Source organism: Ursus arctos, unplaced genomic scaffold (assembly GCF_023065955.2).
Source record: "Ursus arctos isolate Adak ecotype North America unplaced genomic scaffold, UrsArc2.0 scaffold_4, whole genome shotgun sequence".
Taxonomy (NCBI): Eukaryota; Metazoa; Chordata; class Mammalia; order Carnivora; family Ursidae; genus Ursus; species Ursus arctos.
Genome location: NW_026623056.1, coordinates 93,311,706 through 93,330,511, shown reverse-complemented (window position 1 = coordinate 93,330,511; position 18,806 = coordinate 93,311,706). Strand labels below are relative to the sequence as shown.

The window sequence follows — 18,806 nt, the reverse complement described above, 5'->3', positions numbered from 1 at the left end:
GCCTCCTGCCCCCATCCCCCCAGCGCCCCCACCAGGCTCAGGAGGCCGTGAGCAGGACTGGCAAGGGGGGAAGGGGAGGCGGCTGAAAGGGCAGCCTGGCTCCACCCAGAGACAAGTGGCCAGACAGAGAAGGCCTGCCGCAGGGCTCTGTCCATGGGGTGCTCTGGTGCAGGGCGCAGGCTTTGGAGTTCCCGTGGGCTTGCTCAGTGACCACGTGCAAGCTGTCATTGGCGCACAGAGCGGACAGGCCGGTCAGCTCAGACCACCTTCTTTCACCTGTACTTCCTCCTGCCTGGACGTGAGGCTCCTCGTGAGGGCCCACAGAGCCTTCTCCAGGAGTGGGGTTGCCTTCTGAGGTGACGCTCACACACCAGGTCCCCTGTGACCACCAGAGATGGTTCACCACACTGGCCTCCAGTTTTCTTTTCCTCTGAAAAGCACACTCCACCAGAGATGGGCAGCAGTGCCCGGGCTTGGCTGGCTGAGCAGTAGCAGGGCAGGGACCAGGTCTATGGACTAGGGTATTGAGAAGGTGGACAGGCCCTTCTCAGACCCTAAGATAACGTGCCCATCCTTGTCACTGACCCCCACCTATGAGCGACCCCCAGGGCCCCTCAATGTCCTGAGCACCCCCTCTTCCTTGTGTGCCCCTGGGCCCCTCAGTGTCCTGAATGGCCCTAGCTGTCCCCCACCTCCCCTCCCCTGGGTGCCTCTGGGTCCCTGAGCTGCCCCTGGTCCTACTTGCATCCCCAGGCCCTTTGGTGTCCTGAGCACCTCTGACCCTGTAGTCCCCCTACCCCCATGTTGTCCTGAGCACCCCCGGGCCTGTATTTGCTGCCCCCCACCTCCCGGCCCTTTGGTGTCTTAAGCATCCCCCCCCCCCCGGGGTCCCTTGGTGCCCTGAGCATACCAAGCTCCCATGTGCTCCTCGGGGAACCCTCCGTGCCCTGAGCTCCCCCTGGTATATTTGTCTCCCCACCCCTGGGCCCTTCAGTGTCTTGAGAGCCCCCGGGGTCCATTGGTGCCATGAGCGCCCCCCACCCCGCTCCCGTGTGCACCCGCGAACCCCTCGGTGCCCTGAGCGGCCCCCGCTCCCCTGTGCACCATTGGGCACCTCGGTGCCTTGAGCGCCCCCTGCTACTGTATTTGCCAACCCCGCCCCCGGGCCCTTGGGTGTCCTGAGCGCCCCCAGGGTCCCTCGGTGCCCTGAGCGCCCCCCGCTCCGTGTGCACCCGCGGGGCCCTCTGGGCCCTGAGCGCCCCCGCTGTCGCGCCCGCCGGATGGCGCGGGCCCGCCCCGTGACGCATTTCCAACCACCAGGAACCTCGACCCGGCCGAGCGCGCGCCCGACACCTCGGGGCGCGCGCATCGTGCACGCGCGCCATCACGTGACCTCACGGCAGCCAACCGGCGCACAGGGATTTGGGGGGCAAAGCGCGGCCCCGCGAGCAGTTGCGGCGGGAGAGCGGCGGGCCGAGAGCGTGACTCGCCCGCTCCGGCGCTGCCTGCTTCCCCGCCGCCGCTTCCCGCCGCCGCGCGCAGCCATGTCCGAGGAAAAGCCCAAGGTAAGGGCCGGCGGGCGCGGGCCGGGGCCCCTGGGTCGGCCCCGCGCCGTCTCCGCCGCTCCCCCGTCCCCACCCCCAACCCCTCCGCCCCGGCCCGGTCCGCGCCCTCCGCCGCCTCGGGATGCGGAGGGATAGGCGGTGTTTGCGGGGCTTCCCCGCGCTCTTGGCCTCCCGCCCCTCCCCCCGCACGCCGCTCCCCTCCCCCTCCTGCCCGGCTCCGCCCCGCGGCGCGCCCCGCCCCGCCCCGGCTCCGCCCTATCCCAGGCCCCGCCCCGGCCCCATACAGGGCCCGCCCCCCGCGGCGCGCCTCGCCCTATCCAGGCTCCGCCCTGACGGCCCGGGTCCCGCCCCTAGGCTAGGCCCCGCCCTGCCGCTCCCGGGAGCCCAGCTGGGACGGATCTAGGACGCAGCTGTGGGGGGCGCGCGGGTGTGAGGGACGGGGCACTTGGAGGGAGTGGGCAGGGCAGCCTGTGGCCGCACCCTCCCCGCCGAGGCTCTTCCTGCCGGGACCCGCTGTCTCCGGGACCCCCGGCTACCTCCAGAGTCACCCTCCGCCTTCCCCCACCGCGACCGTGTTCCGGGACCTCTCCCTAGCCTAGCCCTTGACCTCACTGCCCCTTTCTTTCCCGGGCCGCGCGTCTCCCAGACAGTTCTCGCTGAGACCTTCCCCTGCTGCTGCCCTTCCCGCCACCGGCGGTCCGCGCATCCGCCTGGCTGCGTCCGCACGAGCCCCCCTCGGTCCTCCTCGCAAGGCGCGGAGAGGGTGCACGCTGGGGACCTGCGGGAGCCCGCCCCAAGCCGGGTCCTGCAGCGCCCCCGAGGTGTGTGCGTAGCTCTCCACCACGTCCTCCAGTGTGCGCACCCCTCCCCATTGATTGCATCCCCATCGCTCTCTTCCGCGTGTGCGCCCAGCTCCCTATCACATCCTCCAGTGTGCGCACCCCCCCATTGATTGCATCCCCATTGCTCTCTTCTGCGTGTGCGCCCAGCTCCCCATCACATCCTCCAGTGCGTGCGCACCCCCCCATTGCGCCCCCCCTTCCCCTCGCCCCCCATGTCTGTCCCCTGGATTTGTGCGCATCCAGCCTTTTTGGGCTCTCTGGTGTGGGCTTCTCACTTAGGTGCATGGCAGTCAGTTCTTAGCAAGGTCTGAGGTTATGTTCACTGCTCTTTAAAGACAGGTTTTTGAAGCTTTTGGTCCGCACTGTTGGGGTCTATTTTGTTATGCCTAAGTGGAAAATCAGTTGAGTAGGAGGCTTCACACGTAGGCGTCTTCTGATACTAGAGATTGTACCCCTCTGCACTGAGACTGGAGCCCGATGTGCCCTCCGGGTGTGCCTGTGCACACAGGAGGCAGAGTGGGGTGGGACCCTAGAGAGCCCAGGGCACAGCCCCTGTGAGGCCTTTGCGGAAGCTTGTGCTCTGCCTGCTGTGATTTCAGAAAAGGCCATGCTGCTGCGCAAACTGCTCACGATGGAATTGGAGCTGCCTTTGCTTTTCACCAGCCCGGCCTCTTGCACCAATTAACCATCTCAGGTCAATTGTTCATACTCGGGCAGATATAAATGCTTCTAGGGTTTTCTCCGTGGCTTCTTTTTCCCGAAGTTTCGATACAGTAAAATAGGAGCAGCGCTCCTGTCTTCAGTGTCCTCAGAGTTAAATGTTACGTGGTCAGTTTCCACGTGCCAGGTCAGTTGAACAAGCTTGTTTGCACTACTTCTGAACTGAGGAAAGGCTGTGCCTCCCGAGCCTGGACAGAGGGTAGGGGGTGCACTCGCGGGCCATCGTGCCGGTGGGAAGAAAATCTTGGGGGTCAGTTGGGAAAACAGTGTCTGCCTCCTTTGGATAGCTGATGCAGGGGGTGACCTTAGCAATTTGTGGTCATTGTTTCTTTTTTTTCTTTTACTCCTTATTCACCAGGGGTCTGGGACAGGCCATTTGTTCTTGGTGTCCTTCCCTAGGGAGAGGGGCTTGTGATGTTCCCTGTCCATGCCAGCCCCCAGCGACCTCCCTGAAGTTCTCCTGCTGCTTTTGTGGCCGGCCTGAGGCCACTGCCCTGTGTGCGTGTTTGCTCTGCGTTCTAGTCCTTGTATGTGTTTGTCTTGACACATTCATATCTTTTCGTTAAGAAAGCAAATGCATTGTCTATCTACATGCAAAAGAATGAAGTTGGACCAAATACAAAAACCAACTCAGATGGATCAGGGACCGAAATGTAAGACCTAAAACAGTAAAACTCTTAGGAGAGAGGGTAGGACGTTGGACTTGCAGTGGTCTCCTGGATGGGACACCAGAGGCACGGGCAATGAGAGAGAACAGCAGCTGGACTACTGAAGAATGAAACATTTTGTGCATCAAGAGACACCGTCCACAGAAGCCACTCACAGACGGGAGAAGGTGTTTGCAAATCACGGGTCTGATCATGGATTAATATCCAGAATACGTAGGGCACTCCTCAAAGTCAAGAACAAAAAAGGGGGCGCCTGGGTGGCTCAGTCGTTAAGCATCTGCCTTCAGCTCAGGGCGTGATCCCAGAGTCCTGGGATCGAGCCCCACATCAGGCTCCTCCGCTAGGAGCCTGCTTCTTCCTCTTCCACTCCCCCTGCTTGTGTTCCCTCTCTCACTGGCTGTCTCTCTGTTAAATAAATTAAAAAAAAAAGAACAAAAAAGAACTTTATTCAGCAACGGGCAAGGCTTTCTCCAGAGCGGGTCCACCAGTGGCACCAAGCCCGTGGGATCTGCTCCGCGTCACTAACAGAGAAGTGCAGATCAGAGCCACGGTGGTGGGGAGGGCTGCTCTCCGAGACCAGAAGCGCACACCGGTGGGCCTGCGCACTGTCGGCGGGAGCGCAGAACGGTGCAGCCCCTGGAGAATGAGTATGGGTGTTCCGACAAAAGTTAAAGATAGAATCACCATATGGAGCTGCACTCCTCCTCCTGGGTGTTTGCCCCAGGAAATGAAAGCAGGGTCTCCACCAGATGCTTGTTCCCCCAAGCTCACTGCAGCTACTCATTACAGCTGCTGTGTGGAAATAACCCACGTGTCCGTGGACAGATTAATGCAGAGGAGCGGACGGACGTACAGAACGGGATCCACCCGCACAGCAGGAGGGAGTTACCAGGATACCTGCTACACCGTGTGGGACCCTCGAGGACATCGTGGCGAGTGAAACAAGCAGGCCCCAGAAGGACAAACACTGTGATCCACTTTTATGAGATTTTATGAGGTGCCTGGGAGTCAAAATCATAGAGACGAAGAACTGGGGGCTGGGCAGAGGGGAGTTAGGGTTCAACGGGCACGGTTTCAGTCCCGCTCAACGAACAGCGTTCTCGAGCTGGATGTGGTGAAGGTTGTGGGACATTAGGTACGTATTTCATACCAACCGAAAGTGGGTTAGATAGTTGATTTTATATGTGTATTTTTAAAAAGATTTTACAAATTTGAGAGAGCGCGCACATAAGCAGGGGAAGGAGCAGAGGGAGAGGGAGAAGCAGGCTCCCTGCTGAATGAGGAGCCCAGTGGGGACTTATTCCCAGCACCCCAGGATCATGACCCGTGCTGAAGGCAGATGCTTCCCTGTCTGAGCCGCCCAGGCGCCCCCGTTATGTGTCTTTTAACACAAAAAAATTGAAAAAAATTCCTATCTCTAAATGGATATAGGTGTGGTTGCCTGGATTGGATCCTGGAAGAGAAAAAGGACGTTAGTGGGGAAATGGGTGAAGCGTAGAAAAGCTTGGTGTCCCGTGGCTGGCGCAGCAGCAGTGCGGGCCCTCGGGTGCATGTGTGGAGTGTGGCGCGGGGAGCTTCACATGAGCGAAGCCTGGCGAGGGCGTGCACAGCTCCAGCTCTGTTCTGCCTGCTCCTTTTCTGTAAATGTACAGGTATTCCAAAATAAAACCTTTATTTGAAAAAAAAAAACCTAACAAATGCATCCTTCATCTCTGGGGAATGAACGCCCCAGCTCCACCCTGGCCTCGGGTCACTGAGCACCCCACGTGCAAGGCCCAATTGCCCACAGCGGAGTCCACGTTCCGGGGGGGGGGCACCATTCGGTGTCTGCATGCCAGCCACGGCCACAGCGCACCCCAGCTGTTCTGTCTTCTGCCTTGCTGGGGTCCTGCCTCTGGGGCCGCTTCTTGCCGCGCCCTCCGTGTCCCCAGGAGCCCAGGTGCACGGCCCAGCAGGAGGGAAGGGGAAGCAGCCATGGGGGCGGTACAGATGGGCCCTGCGCAGAGGTCCGCCCACGCGGGTCCCCACCCTGCAGGCCCTGCGGGAGCAAGACCAGCGTGTGTGCAAACACGGTCTACATCAGACTCGATTTTCAAAAGGACTCGGGCCAGTTTTCTCATCTTGTTCAAGTAAAGGAGTCCTGTCTTCCCAGACAGTGCCAGATAAATGAGACGGCCCTGTGCCCACAGGACCCACCGTGGGCTCGCCTCCCACGCCTCCCAGAAACCGGCTCGGGCCGAGGAGCACCACGCGGCCCGCTGCTCCCGGACATCAGCCTCTTGCTTCAGTTCCAGATGCACTTGCAGGCGCTGAGAAGCCCCAATTCTGATTGCCCAGGAGCTCTGGGAAGGTCACATAGTGTGTAAAACTTGCTGCTTGGGTGGGAGGGCCTGAGAGGGCCCCGGCCGCGGTGCTGGTGGTCGTGAACGCGGCTTGTCCCGTCTGTCTTCCCGTCCGTGTACGTGTGTGCAGCTGGGAGGGTGTGTTTGAAAGGTCATCTTAGAGCAAAGATGGGTTTTGGTGTTTTTCTATCGTCATTAAGCAGATTTTTTCCTTTGAATTCATGATCCGAAACATGCAGATCTGTGTTGTGCCCCCCCCCACCCCCGCGTGCCCGACAGGTGCAAGCTGGAAGCGCCGTCTGTGTGAGGACGACGCAGCTGTGTGAGGGCTGCGGAGGGGCGTAGGAGTTGGTCGGTTTCAAAGCCTCACATCCCGCAGGTGCCCATAGACGGCCCACGAGGACAGTGGCCGTGTGGGGCCGGTGCTGAGACCCCATCTTGCCTGTGCTTGCAGGAGGGCGTGAAGACCGAGAACGACCACATCAACCTGAAGGTGGCGGGGCAGGACGGCTCCGTGGTGCAGTTCAAGATCAAGAGACACACGCCGCTGAGCAAGCTGATGAAGGCCTACTGCGAGAGGCAGGTGCGTCCACCCGCCGCCGGCACCTGTGCCTCTGAGATGCGCGGTGGCTCGGCGACAGCAGCCGCGCCCAGCTGCCCCGGGCTCCGCCGTCCTGGAAGCGTGCGTGCATGCGTGTGCGTGAGCGTGCGTGCGTGAGCGTGTGTGCGTGTGTCTGCACGCCCCTCGGTGGCCGTTTCCTTCCACCAGATGATGGCGCATCGGCTCTTGTGTCCACAGCTGCGTCACACCACCTGGTCTTCCGCTGGACTCGGGTGTGTGTGGCCGTGTCCTCCGGGTGTGTGCGTTGCAGAGTAGTGGACACGTTCCTTCTTGCAGCGGCTGGAACACGTCCGTGGAGACACAGCCCTCCTCACAGTTCAGTTTGCAGAGAATGCTTGATTCTTCCCGTCGCTTCTCGGTGCTGCAGCCGTGGCCCGGGTCACCAGCGTCCTCCCGCAGTGGCCGACGAACCCGTCACTGTCATCAGTGTCTTACACACGTCGGTGCTTTGGACCTCGCTGTCCTTTGTTCTCATTCACACGCCAGGTCCCGAGTCCCTCCGTGTCCTTCCACGCAGTGGCTTGTCTCTGCATCGCCGTGGGGTGCGGGGGTGCAGGGGTGGGGGGGTGTGGGCTCCTGGGCCACGTCCTGCCCCGCTCTGCTCTAGGGCGCCCCGTTCCTCGTAGCGGGAGGCAGCCTTTGTCTGAATGCTTTGGAAATCCTGGTGGTTGGCTCGTTTGGTTCTTGGCTCTGATGACGCCGGCCTTGGGGGTTTCGTTGTTACAGGAACACTGGGAAAGCAGCGAGGCTTCTCTCATCCCTCCCGACCGGCAGCCCTTTCAACTGTTCCTCTTACTCTTTCTTGGTCCGTATGTTTCTGTTTCTTCATGTTTCGGGCTTTAGAGATGATTTTCCCTAAGAACGGTGGACATGGAGCTGTGTGATGCTGCCCTCCGTGCACATTCCTGCCCTCGTCTTTCCAGGAGACGGATCGCTCTGGAACGTGCGGGCTTCTGCCGCGGCCGAGGAGGCGCACAGCGGACTGCCTCCCGTCGGGCTCCGTCTGCGTCGGGGTCTGTTGGCCGGTGGCGGTCGTGTGTGGTTTTCTGGGTGTTCACTGCGAATTCATCACCCGTCTTCTCCACCCGCCGCCCGGGGGGCACACCCCTGCCGCCCCCTCCCTCCCTGCCCCGCTGTACTGGTGGCATGACTGTCCTCAGAGAGCCACCTCGGAATCCTTCTGGAGACTTCTTTTGCCTCCGTCCCCTGTGTTCTCTGGATTAATCGTCCTGTTTCAGCGGGATGTGTCTTCCAGCATCCTGCTCTGCAAGGGTGCATAAACTGCAGCGTCTTGGAGACATGCATGCCTGAAAGGGATTTACTTTGCATAAACTTTCACGCTTGACCATTGGCTGCGTGTGTATTTCTAGGTCGAAATTCAGTTTCTTTTCTTGGACTTCTCGCATCGTCGTCATCTTCCAGTGTTGGTGTGGCAAGTTCAGTGACGTTCTGATGCTCTGTCCTTTGATGAAACCAGCTCTTCTCTGAGAGATTTTGGGACCTTATTCTGTGTCCTGAAACATCGCTCTCACGTGCTTTGAGGGGCGTGATTGTACCATTCACTTTTCTGGTTCGTTTTTTTCCCTTTCTTACTTACTTTACTTACTTAGTAATCTCTGTGCCTGTCGTGGGGTTCGAACTCACCACCCTGAGATCCAGAGTTGCGGGCTCCACTAACGGAGCCAGCCGGGCGCCCCTCCGGCACTTTCCACATAGAAACTTTTTAGTGGAGGACACCCAGCTTATGTTGGTTGATGACCGTGCCCGCTCTTGTCCCGTCCCCTGTGTTCGGAACACCCCTGCGCCTTGGAGTCCCTGTTCTGGACCTGTCACTCGGGGTCACTTCTGCCCACCTGGCATCGGGCTTGGTGGTTGTTGCTGTTGGTTTTCTTTCTGGGAGATTTTTTCAACTGTTTGTTTCCCCCTTATGTGGATAGTCCTGCTTCTGTCGTGATTTCTCATTTCCACACATTCTTCATTCCTTCTTGTCCTTTTTCCCAGTAGGAGCTGTCCTTGTTTTCTGCCTTCCTGAGGATTTGCGGGGTCTGTGTGTCCCCTGGCCCCTCCCTTCCCGTGCCTGCTGTTCCTTCCTTCCTCGTTGGTTGGATGGCTCGCACATTGGAGGCTTTCTTTCCACGTCCCCAAGTCCTTGGTTAACTGTTCATATCGAAGAATGAAGCCCAAAAAGCTGACGAAAAGCCGCATGCGTAGAGCCCGCAAACCACGGTGGGGTGGCCTGCCAGGATTGGTGGTTTGGATGGGGGGGTCATAGGTGTTGCAACCTGTGAGTCATTAAATTTCCCGAAAGTGGACCTCCCAGGCTCCTATCTGTGCCCTGGGCGGATGGGGAGATGTGGCCCGGCCGGGGGCTGGCTTCCAAGCTGGCTGCCGTCCCTTATCCCTGGTGTCCTGAGCCCAGGGCTCAGAGTCCACCTCTCCAGAAAGTAGACCTTTTCCCCGTGGGAGGGATAGTGCCCGGCCACTTGGGGTTGGGGGATGGACCCTGAGTTGGGGGTCTGATAGGACCTTTCTTGTGTCAACTTTTGAGCAGCCATCCAAAATCGTCTATGTGCAGCCCCTCGGCCTCTGGGGCTCCAGGTCTTGTTACCCCCACCCCCACCCTGACCTTGGGGTCTAGTATCCACGGCCCTGCAGCTCCCAGCCGGCAGTGGTGTCCGCGTCTGCTGGTCCTTCTCCTCTCCTGTTCTCTTCGTCCCTGTGGTTTGTGCCTTAGTTTTTTGGTATCTTTTTAGGAAGGCACAGAGACACATGTTTTAATCCTGCCAGTTCCGTTTAAATGAAATCAGAACTGCTTTTTAAGAGGGGATGTTTGTCTCCCTGACCATGTTCGCCCTGCCCTCGGGACGCAGGAAGTCTGCACGCGCTCCTTCCTGGCCGGAGGACGCTCGGCCGCAGCCTCCCGCAGGCCCCCTGGACGGCGCTGCTTCCCACTCGCACGCAGTCCCAGGACCCAGGCCATGCTGTCACCTGGCGGCTTCTCTCTGGGAAGTTCTCAGGGGTGGTGGTGCCAACAGTGTGAAGTTCTTCTGCCTTCCGCAGGGAAGTGGGGGGTGGGGCAGGACCCCGGGGGCTGGAGGGTGTGAGAGCAGTGGCTTCAGGAAGTATCCGTGCTGGGCTTCACATGAAATGCATTGTAGGCCCGCTGGCCTGTTTTTATAATCATAAGTCTCTATGTTCAGAATTCTGATATTTTGAGATAAATGTTTTATTTTTTGGAATTAATGTGTTGTCTGGAAATACCTAATGCTAATTGGTTTTTCTTTTCAGGGCTTGTCAATGAGACAGATTAGATTCAGGTTTGATGGGCAGCCGATTAACGAAACAGACACCCCTGCACAGGTAGGAAAGCCCGGCGCGTGCGGGGAGGGGCTGCTGCGATCCGCGCCTGCCACCTGCCACGTGGGGTGCTCGCCCCTGAAAGCTCCTGAGGGGCGCTCACGTAGAGTCCTCGACATTCCCTAATGGTTTTAATTATTAGGTTATTTAATTCTTAAATTTGGAGTTCAGCTTTTCAAATGAGACACATGCGCTTGGTCAGACTTCACCCTCTGTGCTGGGGGTGGGCAGCGGGTCCAGGGTCCCGGGCCAGGACCCCCCCTCCTGCCACCTCTCCCAGCGCCCGCCCCTCGTGTCTCGACACTGGATTTGCTGCTAAGTTGCTGGCCTGATTCTTGTGCCCTTTCGGTATTTATGCACAGTGGGTGTGGGCGGGAGCCACAGGCTCACACACCGGCGTCAGTCACGCGGGGCTTGCTCGCCGTCGCCCACCGCACAGCCGTCCGCGTACCGCACGTCACACTGCCGCGGAGGGGCTTCGGGCCTGGAGAGAGGAGGCGCAGTTCAGCGTGCTGCTGCCTTTCGTCAGCTGGGTGACCTTGTGAGCGAGAGCCACCGACCCTCTCGGAGTCTCCGTCTTCTCTGGAGAGTGGAGAGGATGCCTGTTGTCTGTCCTGCACAGCGTGGCGAGAATCAGTCGTGTCGGCTCACGTGACAGGACCGCACAGCGAGAGGCCGCGTGTGCCCGCTGTAGGAACGCTCACACCGCTCACACGGGCCGCTGGGCTGCGGGGGCTCTGGGGGCTGGGAGGCGGCCGGAGCGCCCTGGCTCTGCGGCCTGCCCGTCATTCTGGCTGCCGCTCAGGTGGTGTCCCAGCCCCGCTCTGCCAGCCTTCGGAGAGTGTCCCTGGGAAGCGTTACTGCTTCCAGCCTCGGTTGTCCCTGAGTGGGCAGAGATCAGGGTGATGTTTGCGCACCCCCGTGCCAGGAAAGAAAAGCCGGAGGCAGGAAATGTTTGCACCGTCCCCACGCTGGGCTTGGAGGAGAGGGAGGGAGCGGAGTGGCAAAGCCAGCAGCGCTCCCTCGCTTCAGCAGATCCTCCTTGGTGACACGGCTTGCTTTGCAGTCCACGGGCATGACCCGCAGCACTTACTGTGGCGCCTGTGGTCCTGCTGGTCCAGGGAATCCACACTGCTCAGTAGAAGCTCCTAAGTGGAATGGGATTTTGTTTCATGTTCAGTAAAAATTTTAGACACTTATTTTTTGATGAGACTTTTCTTTGTGAAGATTTTATTATTTTTTAAGCAATCCGTACATGCAGTGTGGGGCTTGAACTTACAACCCTGAGACCAGGAGCCCCATTCTCTACTGACTGAGCCAGGCAGGCGCCCCCAGAGCCGTAGTTTTTCTATCAAAGTCCTTAGCTTTGAATATCCTTCTGTGAGTTCTGTGAGGAAGCTTGATGGGTGAACAGGGCTGATTGGAAATGCACAGCCGGGCATCTGTCCGCGCGCGGCACACACGCACAGCTGTGGTTGGGATGGTGTCCTCCAAGGGCAGGGAGACAGTGTGTCGACCCTGCGTGTTCGTGCCGGTGGGCATTTTGCATGCCTGGGATGGTGATGGGAAACTAACCACTTTCCCCTCTCTCACCGCGCGGCCCCGACGACCCTGTCAGCTGGAGATGGAGGACGAAGACACCATCGACGTGTTCCAGCAGCAGACGGGAGGCTCGCGGGAGAGCGGCTGTCTCTAAGGGCTCCACCTCTACAGGGACCGTCCCCACCGTGTCGTCGTCCTTGCATCTGCTGTTGAATAGTGAACAAGTGACCGTGCCCATCGCGAAGGCGTCTGCGGAAACCCGAGGACAGTCACCAAAATTACTTCCCTCTCTGACGTTTTGCAAAGGGGACTCAGAACTCTGCAGGGGGGAGCCCACAGCTGGAATTGGGCCAGTCACGCTTGTCTTTGTTGGGGTGAAATGAGTTGTGAGGGTTTTTGGGGTTGTTTTTGCTTTCAATTTTGTTTTTTCTCCCCTCTGACTTTGCCCCCAAACTTGTGGTCTGAATGTCCACTTTTAGTCTAGATAGGGATCTGACCCCAGGGGTTGACACCCCCACCCCACTACTTATTCCAGTTGAGAGCTCACAGCACCACAGTGGGGGTGCTTCTGTTGGACACATTTTGGGGGCGGTTGGGGGATGGGAGACCAACTTTCACTATTTTATATAGGCACAGGTTTTTAAAATGCTAAATACTGCATTTCAGGATATGGTAAAGTTGAAGGGAAAATACTGGAATGCTTTTTAAAGGTGAAAAGGAAAATAAACAGGTCCTTCAGTAACATGGCCCTGGACATCAGCACCCACTGCCTGGCGCCTGGGGCCGCGGCACAGGCAAAGTGTGGGGCCGCAGAAACAGGCCTTTCCCCTTAACAGAGAAGGCAATCCCCATGTGTCTCACTTGGTCATAGTGCCGTGGCCTCAGATTTCTGCTCCTCTGAGTAATTACGGTCTCTCTATAAAAAAGCAAGATTCAGTATTGCTGAATTTGCACTTGTTTTTGTGTGAAAGACCTGCTTCAAAGTGTTACCCACAGAGCCCAGGGAAAGGTGACTCCATGTCACCCTCACGGACTTGGGCTGTGCTGCTTTCCAAATAGGTAAGGGACTTACGCTTTAGTATGTGATTTCGGTTCTGTGAGATGTTTTGGGATCTGTTCCAATTAAACTGATAGCTTTCCTCCTGTCTTTGTGTACGGACCCACTGCTGCCTTGTTCTAGTCACAGAGCGTGACCGTGACTGTCATCTCCTGCTTGCCTGAAATCTTGCTGAAGGTGTTTGCATTTCCTTTATGTCTTGCTGTTTGGGCGTGGGTGGGATGTCTGCTGGCTCTGTTCTGTTTATTCACCAATTTGTACATTATTTGTTGTCCTTTGCTACTGTAAACAGTAAATATAGTTTGGTATTCTGTCTCTGGGCTTGTATTAAATACTGCATTTGGCCGTGGGGCCACACTGTCACAGTACCGTATCCGTACAGACTGTTCAGTGAAGCCACTGACATTTTAAGGCTAGCCGGGGAGAGTGAGTGTTCACCTGCTGGCTGCCCTCTGCACCCTGGCAGGTGACACATGCCAGTCCGGGCTTTTCTGTCTGCTCCTCATGAGCTCTCCCAGCCTTCGGCTGGGCTGAACCGACATCATGACACCTCTCCTCTCCTGGGTGTCATCTGTAAAGGGATGTTAGATTTTGGAGGCCGACGAACGTGGACATTAGTCTGGGCTTCTCTAGGTTTTTGGTGTTTGAAGATAAGACTATTTTCCTTTGTGCAGTGGATGGCCTACTCACTTATCTGAAAACATAGTGTTGGACTCCATTTTTGTATGCCTCTACCCTTTTGTGTGCGTACTTGGGAGGCTCGCTTCCATTGTGAAATTTCATTCAGTTCAGCACACGCTGATTGCCACGCTCAGGCACTTGAGCTGCATCCATGAACAAATGAGACGAAAACTCCTTGCCTCGTGGATGTGTTTTCTGGTTGTAGGAGGCAGATAGTAACAAGCCAATTATGTTATGCTAGATTATACAGAACATCATATAGTAAATACTGTACAAGAGGTAGGGTGTAGGTAGGATGTAATGTTGTGTAGGTAAAAACTCTTTTTTTTTTTTAAGATTTTATTTACTTGCGGGGGGCGGGGGAAGCACAGGCAGGGGGAGCAGCAGAGGGAGAGGGAGAAGCAGGCTCCCCGCTGAGCAGGGATCCCAGGACGCCGGAATCATGACCTGAGCCACCCAGGTGCCCCCAAACTTTTTAAAGGTGTATAAGTCTTCCCATGGCAGAGCCACAAAGTACTAAATGTGTTTACTTTCTTTGAAGTCCGTAAGAATGGGGTTATGAGAAGCATAAATAGATCACCAAATCACAGTGGGTCAAATGGGAATAGAACCACCATAATAATATGAAAAAAGGACTATTTATCCCGATACACATTACACAATTGTGGAGAAGCCAGGGAAGCAAGGAGCCTGAGAGGGTGCCTGGAGGATGATGGCAGTCCCTCCTGAAGCAGCGGCCAGGTGCACCAATCTGAGTGAGGCCACGGCCTCAGGCTGGAGCGGGTCGGTGGGTGCAGGTGGGCAGACGGCTGGGTCTTCCTCTTTGGCTCCCACAGGCCTCCCTGGAGCTCTGCCCTTCATGGACGCTGAGGTCTTATGAAACCCGAGTTCCTGTGGGGCCACGCTGATGCAGAGGAAAACCACCTCAATCACCAATCTTTTTCAGACCTAAAGACTGTCTGAAGGTGGTCAGAAGCACACAAATGCCTTCTTCATGGATCTCCTTGCTTTAACTGCAGTTGGGCCTGAAAGACCCTGAAACGGCCCTGTGCCACGTGTGTCTTTGAACCTACAGGTGGGATCTTCAATTTTTATTCACTGTCTCATGGGAGGGTACATTTAAAAACACACACCCTTAGTGAAGTCTGCTCAGCCAGCAGTCTGCCTGCCCTGCCACAGTCCCCGCCCCGGGACCACCCTCTGTCCCCATCTTCCATCCCGATCCCGGCCCCGTCCGGTCCCCCAGGCCGCCATCCTCCTCTCCGCCCTCGCCCGAGTCCCGTCCCCCGCCCGGTCCTTTAATCGGACCCTCCTGAAGCACGGCCAGTATGATGTAACAGGCGGTGAATACATACTCCTCTCCGGGCGCCCGCGGCTCCGGGATTTTCTGGAAGACCCGGGCCCTACAGGAATTAGGATTGTCTTAAGCGGCATTAACCCACAAAGTGGCTGACAGGCCCTGGCGGAGGTTAGGGACTTGGGGAACCTGCGGCCAGGACGCTCCGGCCGCCACAGCGGCGCTGCTCCCCGCCCCCGGCAACCGCCCCACTGCGCAGGCGCGCCCCGCGCCCCGGAAGGGTTTCCGTGTCCCGGCGGCGACCCGGAAGCACCCCTGCGGCGGGCGGGAGGGATCTGCGCTTAGGAGGGGAGGTCGTACCGCACAGCTGTTGCCCGGACGATGGCCGGGACGGCGCTCAAGAGGCTGATGGCCGAGTACAAACGTGAGTGCGGGCCCGCGCCCCTCCTCCCAATGTGGTCCCCGCCCCCGCGCCCCTCGTCGGTGGACCCTGTGTCCCGCACCCCCGCGTCCCCCGGGCCCTTCCTCCCGCCCTCACCCGACCCCCCCGCCCCCTCCTCCCGCCCTAACCCCTCACCCTGCATCTGTCGGCCCCAGCATCCCCTCCTCCCTCCCTACCCCTGACTCTGAGCCCCCTCCTCCAACCCTAATCCCTGACCCCGCGCCCCGACCCCGTCCTCCCGCCCTAACTCGGCGCCCCCTGGCCCCGCGCCCCCTTCTCCTGCCCTCACCCCTGACCCCGCGCCCTCTCCTCCCGCCCTAACCCCTGACCCTGCATCTTCCAGCCCCCGCACCCCCTCCTCCCTCCCTAACCCCTGACCCCGAGCCCCCTTCTCCAACCCTAACCCCTGACCCCGCGCCCCGACCCCGTCCTCCCGCCCTGACTCCGCGCCCGCCGACCCCGCGCCCCCTTCTTCTGCCCTCACCCCTGACGCCGCGCCCCCTCCTCCCTCCCTAACCCCTGACCTCGCACCCCCGACCCCTTCCTCCCGCCCTAATCCCTGACCCTGCATCTCCCGACCCTCGCACCCCCTCCTACCTCCTTAACCCCAGACCCCGCGCCCTCTCTTCCAACCCTAACCCCTGATCCTGCGCCTCCCGACCCCGCACCCCCTCCTCCCGCCCTAACCCCCGGCCCCGCGCCCTCTCCTACAGCCCTAGTCCGTGACCGTGGCCCCGCAGGCTGGACGCGGCCTGAGTTGGTGGCGATGTGGAAGTTGTGGACTCCTAAACCACGTGCCCGCCTGTTGGCGACTAGAGCAGGGAGCTTCTGGTAAATCGTGGGTCGTCCCGAGTCTCTGGTGCGGTCCTCTGCCGGCCGGCCACCTGCTTCTGCGTGTGTGAACAAGCTTGTACCGAGCGCTCTTGGAAAAGAGGACGTTCAGGAGCGCGCCTGTGTGTGTCTCTGGCTCCTGTAATTCGGAGCCTTGCACACAGGTGTGGGGGAGCGGGGAAAACCCAAGTGGCCCGCTGAGAAGTTCAAACCAAAACTGCAGCCAGAGAAAGCGCCTTGTGATGCGTTTGAGGTGAAAGGTCAGATTTTGGCTTCTCTTTACTAAGGGAACAGGTTTTGAGTCGTTCCCCCTGTCATTCTTCCTAGGGTGGTGTTCAGAAAACCTCAGTGCTGGGGCGCCTGGGTGGCACAGCGGTTAAGAGTCTGCCTTTGGCTCAGGGCGTGATCCCGGCGTTATGGGATCGAGCCCCACGTCAGGCTCCTCCGCTATGAGCCTGCTTCTTCCTCTCCCACTCCCCCTGCTTGTGTTCCCTCTCTCACTGGCTGTCTCTATCTCTGTCTAATAAATAAATAAAAAATCTTTTAAAAAAAAAGAAAACCTCAGTGCTTTCCGAGCCAGGAAAATGTTGTAATATTTGGGGAGAGCAAAGTGAGAAGCAAAAACCTAGGAACATTCCATGCCCTGCCTTTTCTGAGCAGAATGCTCCTTCGGAAGAGTTGCCAGGAGAAGGCATGGCTGAAGTGGGTGTGGTTTTTTTTTTTTTTTTTTTTAAGATTTTATTTATTTGACAGAGAGAGAGACAGTCAGCCAGAGAGGGGGAACGCAAGCAGGGGGAGCAGGAGAGGAAGAAGCAGGCTCCCAGAGGAGGAGCCCGATATGGGGCTTGATCCCAGGACCCTGGGATCACGCCCTGAGCCAAAGGCAGATGCTTAACTGAGTGGCTCAGTGTTGAACCGTTGAACCGTTCTGAGCTGCTGGTGGACGCGGTGGTAGTCTGCTTGTGGCAGAGAGCAGGGCCTCCACGGCCAGTCAGGGTTCAGCTGCTGCTTCTTATAAGCTCTCTGCCCACCTTGGCCTTGACCACCATGGCCTTGACTCTTTGGCCTTGACACTTTGCTCCTCTGGGAAGAGTCACGCTTTTCAGGACACCTGTTAGGTAGCTCTCGATTCTCTAGGCTGTTATTGTTACGATGACATAGAGGATACTTTCAGAAGGAGGTTGGAAATAAACCAGAGTAATTGGTAAATATGCACAGAGCTCAGTCTCCTAACCAGCTGGCCCTCAGGGAGAGTCCAGGAGCGGTGCAGACGTGGGCTCCCTAGAATAGATGTTTACATACTGAGCTACCGGGCGCCCCAAGTGTTGTTTTAAGCCTTTGAGTTTGTGGTGACAGCGGTAGAAAATGAATACAGTATGTCACCAAGGGGAGTTCAGTTGTTGCTGTATCTTAGAAACATCATAAAATTCCAGTTAGTGACCCTTATCTTCTGTGAGTTAGCATCCAGTTTGTCTTACCACATTTTAAGGTGGCACATCCATTGTAAAGGTGGACTTTATGGAAACAACTTCTCTGTGAAATGGGGTTTCAGTAGGTTATTGGGGTGGGGTTCAGGCATACTTTTGCATATTTGGGAATAGTCCCAGAACTGCAGAAATCTAGAGGTAGTGGAACCTTGGATACGCTTCTGTTCAGCCCCTGGTTTTTCACATTTTGCAGGAAATTGAATAACAGAGGCAAAATGATTTGCCTAGGTTCTTACAGCCAGGAGAAAGGAGAGTCAGAAGAAGAACCCAGATATTGTATTTTTTGAAATACTTTTAAAATTTATTTTATTTATTTTTTTAAAGTAGGTTCCATACCCAGCATGATCAAGACTTGAGCTGAGGTCAAGACTTAACCGACTGAGCCACCCAGGCACCCAGAACCCATACGTTTTAAATGGGTATCTTTTTGATGTTTTATTGTCGCACATCCAGTCTTTCTAAGAAGTGTCAAACAGAGACTTAGGTATTGGGTTTTGGGAGTCGTCTTAACAAAGTAGCACAGGCTGAGTGGCTTCACAAAACAGAAATTTGTTCTATCACTGTTCTGGAGACCCGAAGGCCCAAATCAGGATGTTGGCAGGGCCACACTCTGTAGGCTTCAGGGAAGAGTCCTTGCCTCTTGCAGCTTCTGCCGGTTGCCAGGAATTCTTGCTGTTCCTTGGCTTGTGGCAGCATAACTCACGTCTCTGCTCATCTTTGCTTGGCCGTCTTCCCCCTTAGGGAGATGCCAGTCATTGGTCTAGGACCCACTGTAATCCAGTGTGACCCCACTCTTAACAGGATTACATCAGCAGACAAGGTTTCGTTCACAGAGTCTGGGGGACATACTCAGCCTAGCACAGTATAAGAACCGGAAGCTTGAATGTTGAGGATTGAGTGCCTGCTCTTCCTACACCAAAGCTGCCCCCAAGTCCCCATGTGTCCATGGCTGACAGCCACCTTCTTCCATGTTTTTGGGTTCAGAACCTTAGATTTGCCCTTGATGACTCCCTTTGTTTTCTGTTTATGTGGAACCTGTTGTCCTACCTCCAGACGTTATCTGGAGTCCCACGCTGGTCCAAGCCACTCACTGGTGGCCTGGATTACCGCCAGGACAGTCCTGACAGGTCTGCTCTTGCCTTGCTTTGTTGTGTTCTCAGCACAGTTAAAAGAGAATCCCCTTAAAGCTCGTCAGTTCACGTCACTCTGCCTGGGACCCTCTGTTGCCATAAGAACCAAAGTCCTTGCACTGACCCCTGCCTCTCTAACTTCTTCTGACCCTTGCGCCCTCAGCCCCACTGGCTGCGTCATAGGCACACTTCTCCCCCGGGCATCAGCACTCCCTTCCCCTGG

General features: G+C 57.3%; 2 protein-coding genes across 4 annotated transcripts in view; both read left to right on the top strand.

Annotated features, from left to right (window-relative positions):
* The first annotated feature begins 1,353 nt into the window (after window positions 1-1,353).
* SUMO3 (small ubiquitin like modifier 3) lies at window positions 1,354-13,023 on the top strand. Of its 2 annotated transcripts, XM_026492893.4 has the most exons (4): window positions 1,354-1,565; window positions 6,592-6,720; window positions 10,048-10,119; window positions 11,735-13,023. In XM_026492893.4, the coding sequence occupies exons 1-4, from the start codon at window positions 1,545-1,547 to the stop codon at window positions 11,810-11,812; spliced, it is 300 nt and encodes a 99-aa protein (XP_026348678.1). In that variant the 5' UTR covers window positions 1,354-1,544; the 3' UTR covers window positions 11,813-13,023. The 2 variants fall into 2 exon arrangements, with proteins under 2 accessions (XP_026348678.1, XP_057162858.1); XM_057306875.1 differs by having other exon boundaries at window positions 1,402-1,565; window positions 10,048-13,023.
* A 1,950-nt stretch (window positions 13,024-14,973) lies between these two features.
* Window positions 14,974-18,806, top strand: part of UBE2G2 (ubiquitin conjugating enzyme E2 G2) — a 37,343-nt gene continuing 33,510 nt past the window's right edge. The window contains exon 1 of one of the 2 annotated variants that reach the window (XM_026492958.4): window positions 14,974-15,117. In XM_026492958.4, coding sequence (XP_026348743.1) covers window positions 15,075-15,117 — 43 coding nt within the window. In that variant the 5' untranslated portion in view covers window positions 14,974-15,074. The remainder of the gene's footprint in view (window positions 15,118-18,806) is intronic. The other variant, XM_026493044.4, reaches the window with a different exon arrangement.

Bases quoted from the DNA above. Each gene is read 5' to 3' on its own strand.
- SUMO3 (XM_057306875.1), top strand. From the start codon at position 1,545: ATGTCCGAGGAAAAGCCCAAG. The intron at 1,566-6,591 runs GTAAGGGCCGGC...CTGTGCTTGCAG, and splicing joins TGTCCGAGGAAAAGCCCAAG to GAGGGCGTGAAGACCGAGAA. The intron at 6,721-10,047 runs GTGCGTCCACCC...TTTTCTTTTCAG, and splicing joins AGGCCTACTGCGAGAGGCAG to GGCTTGTCAATGAGACAGAT.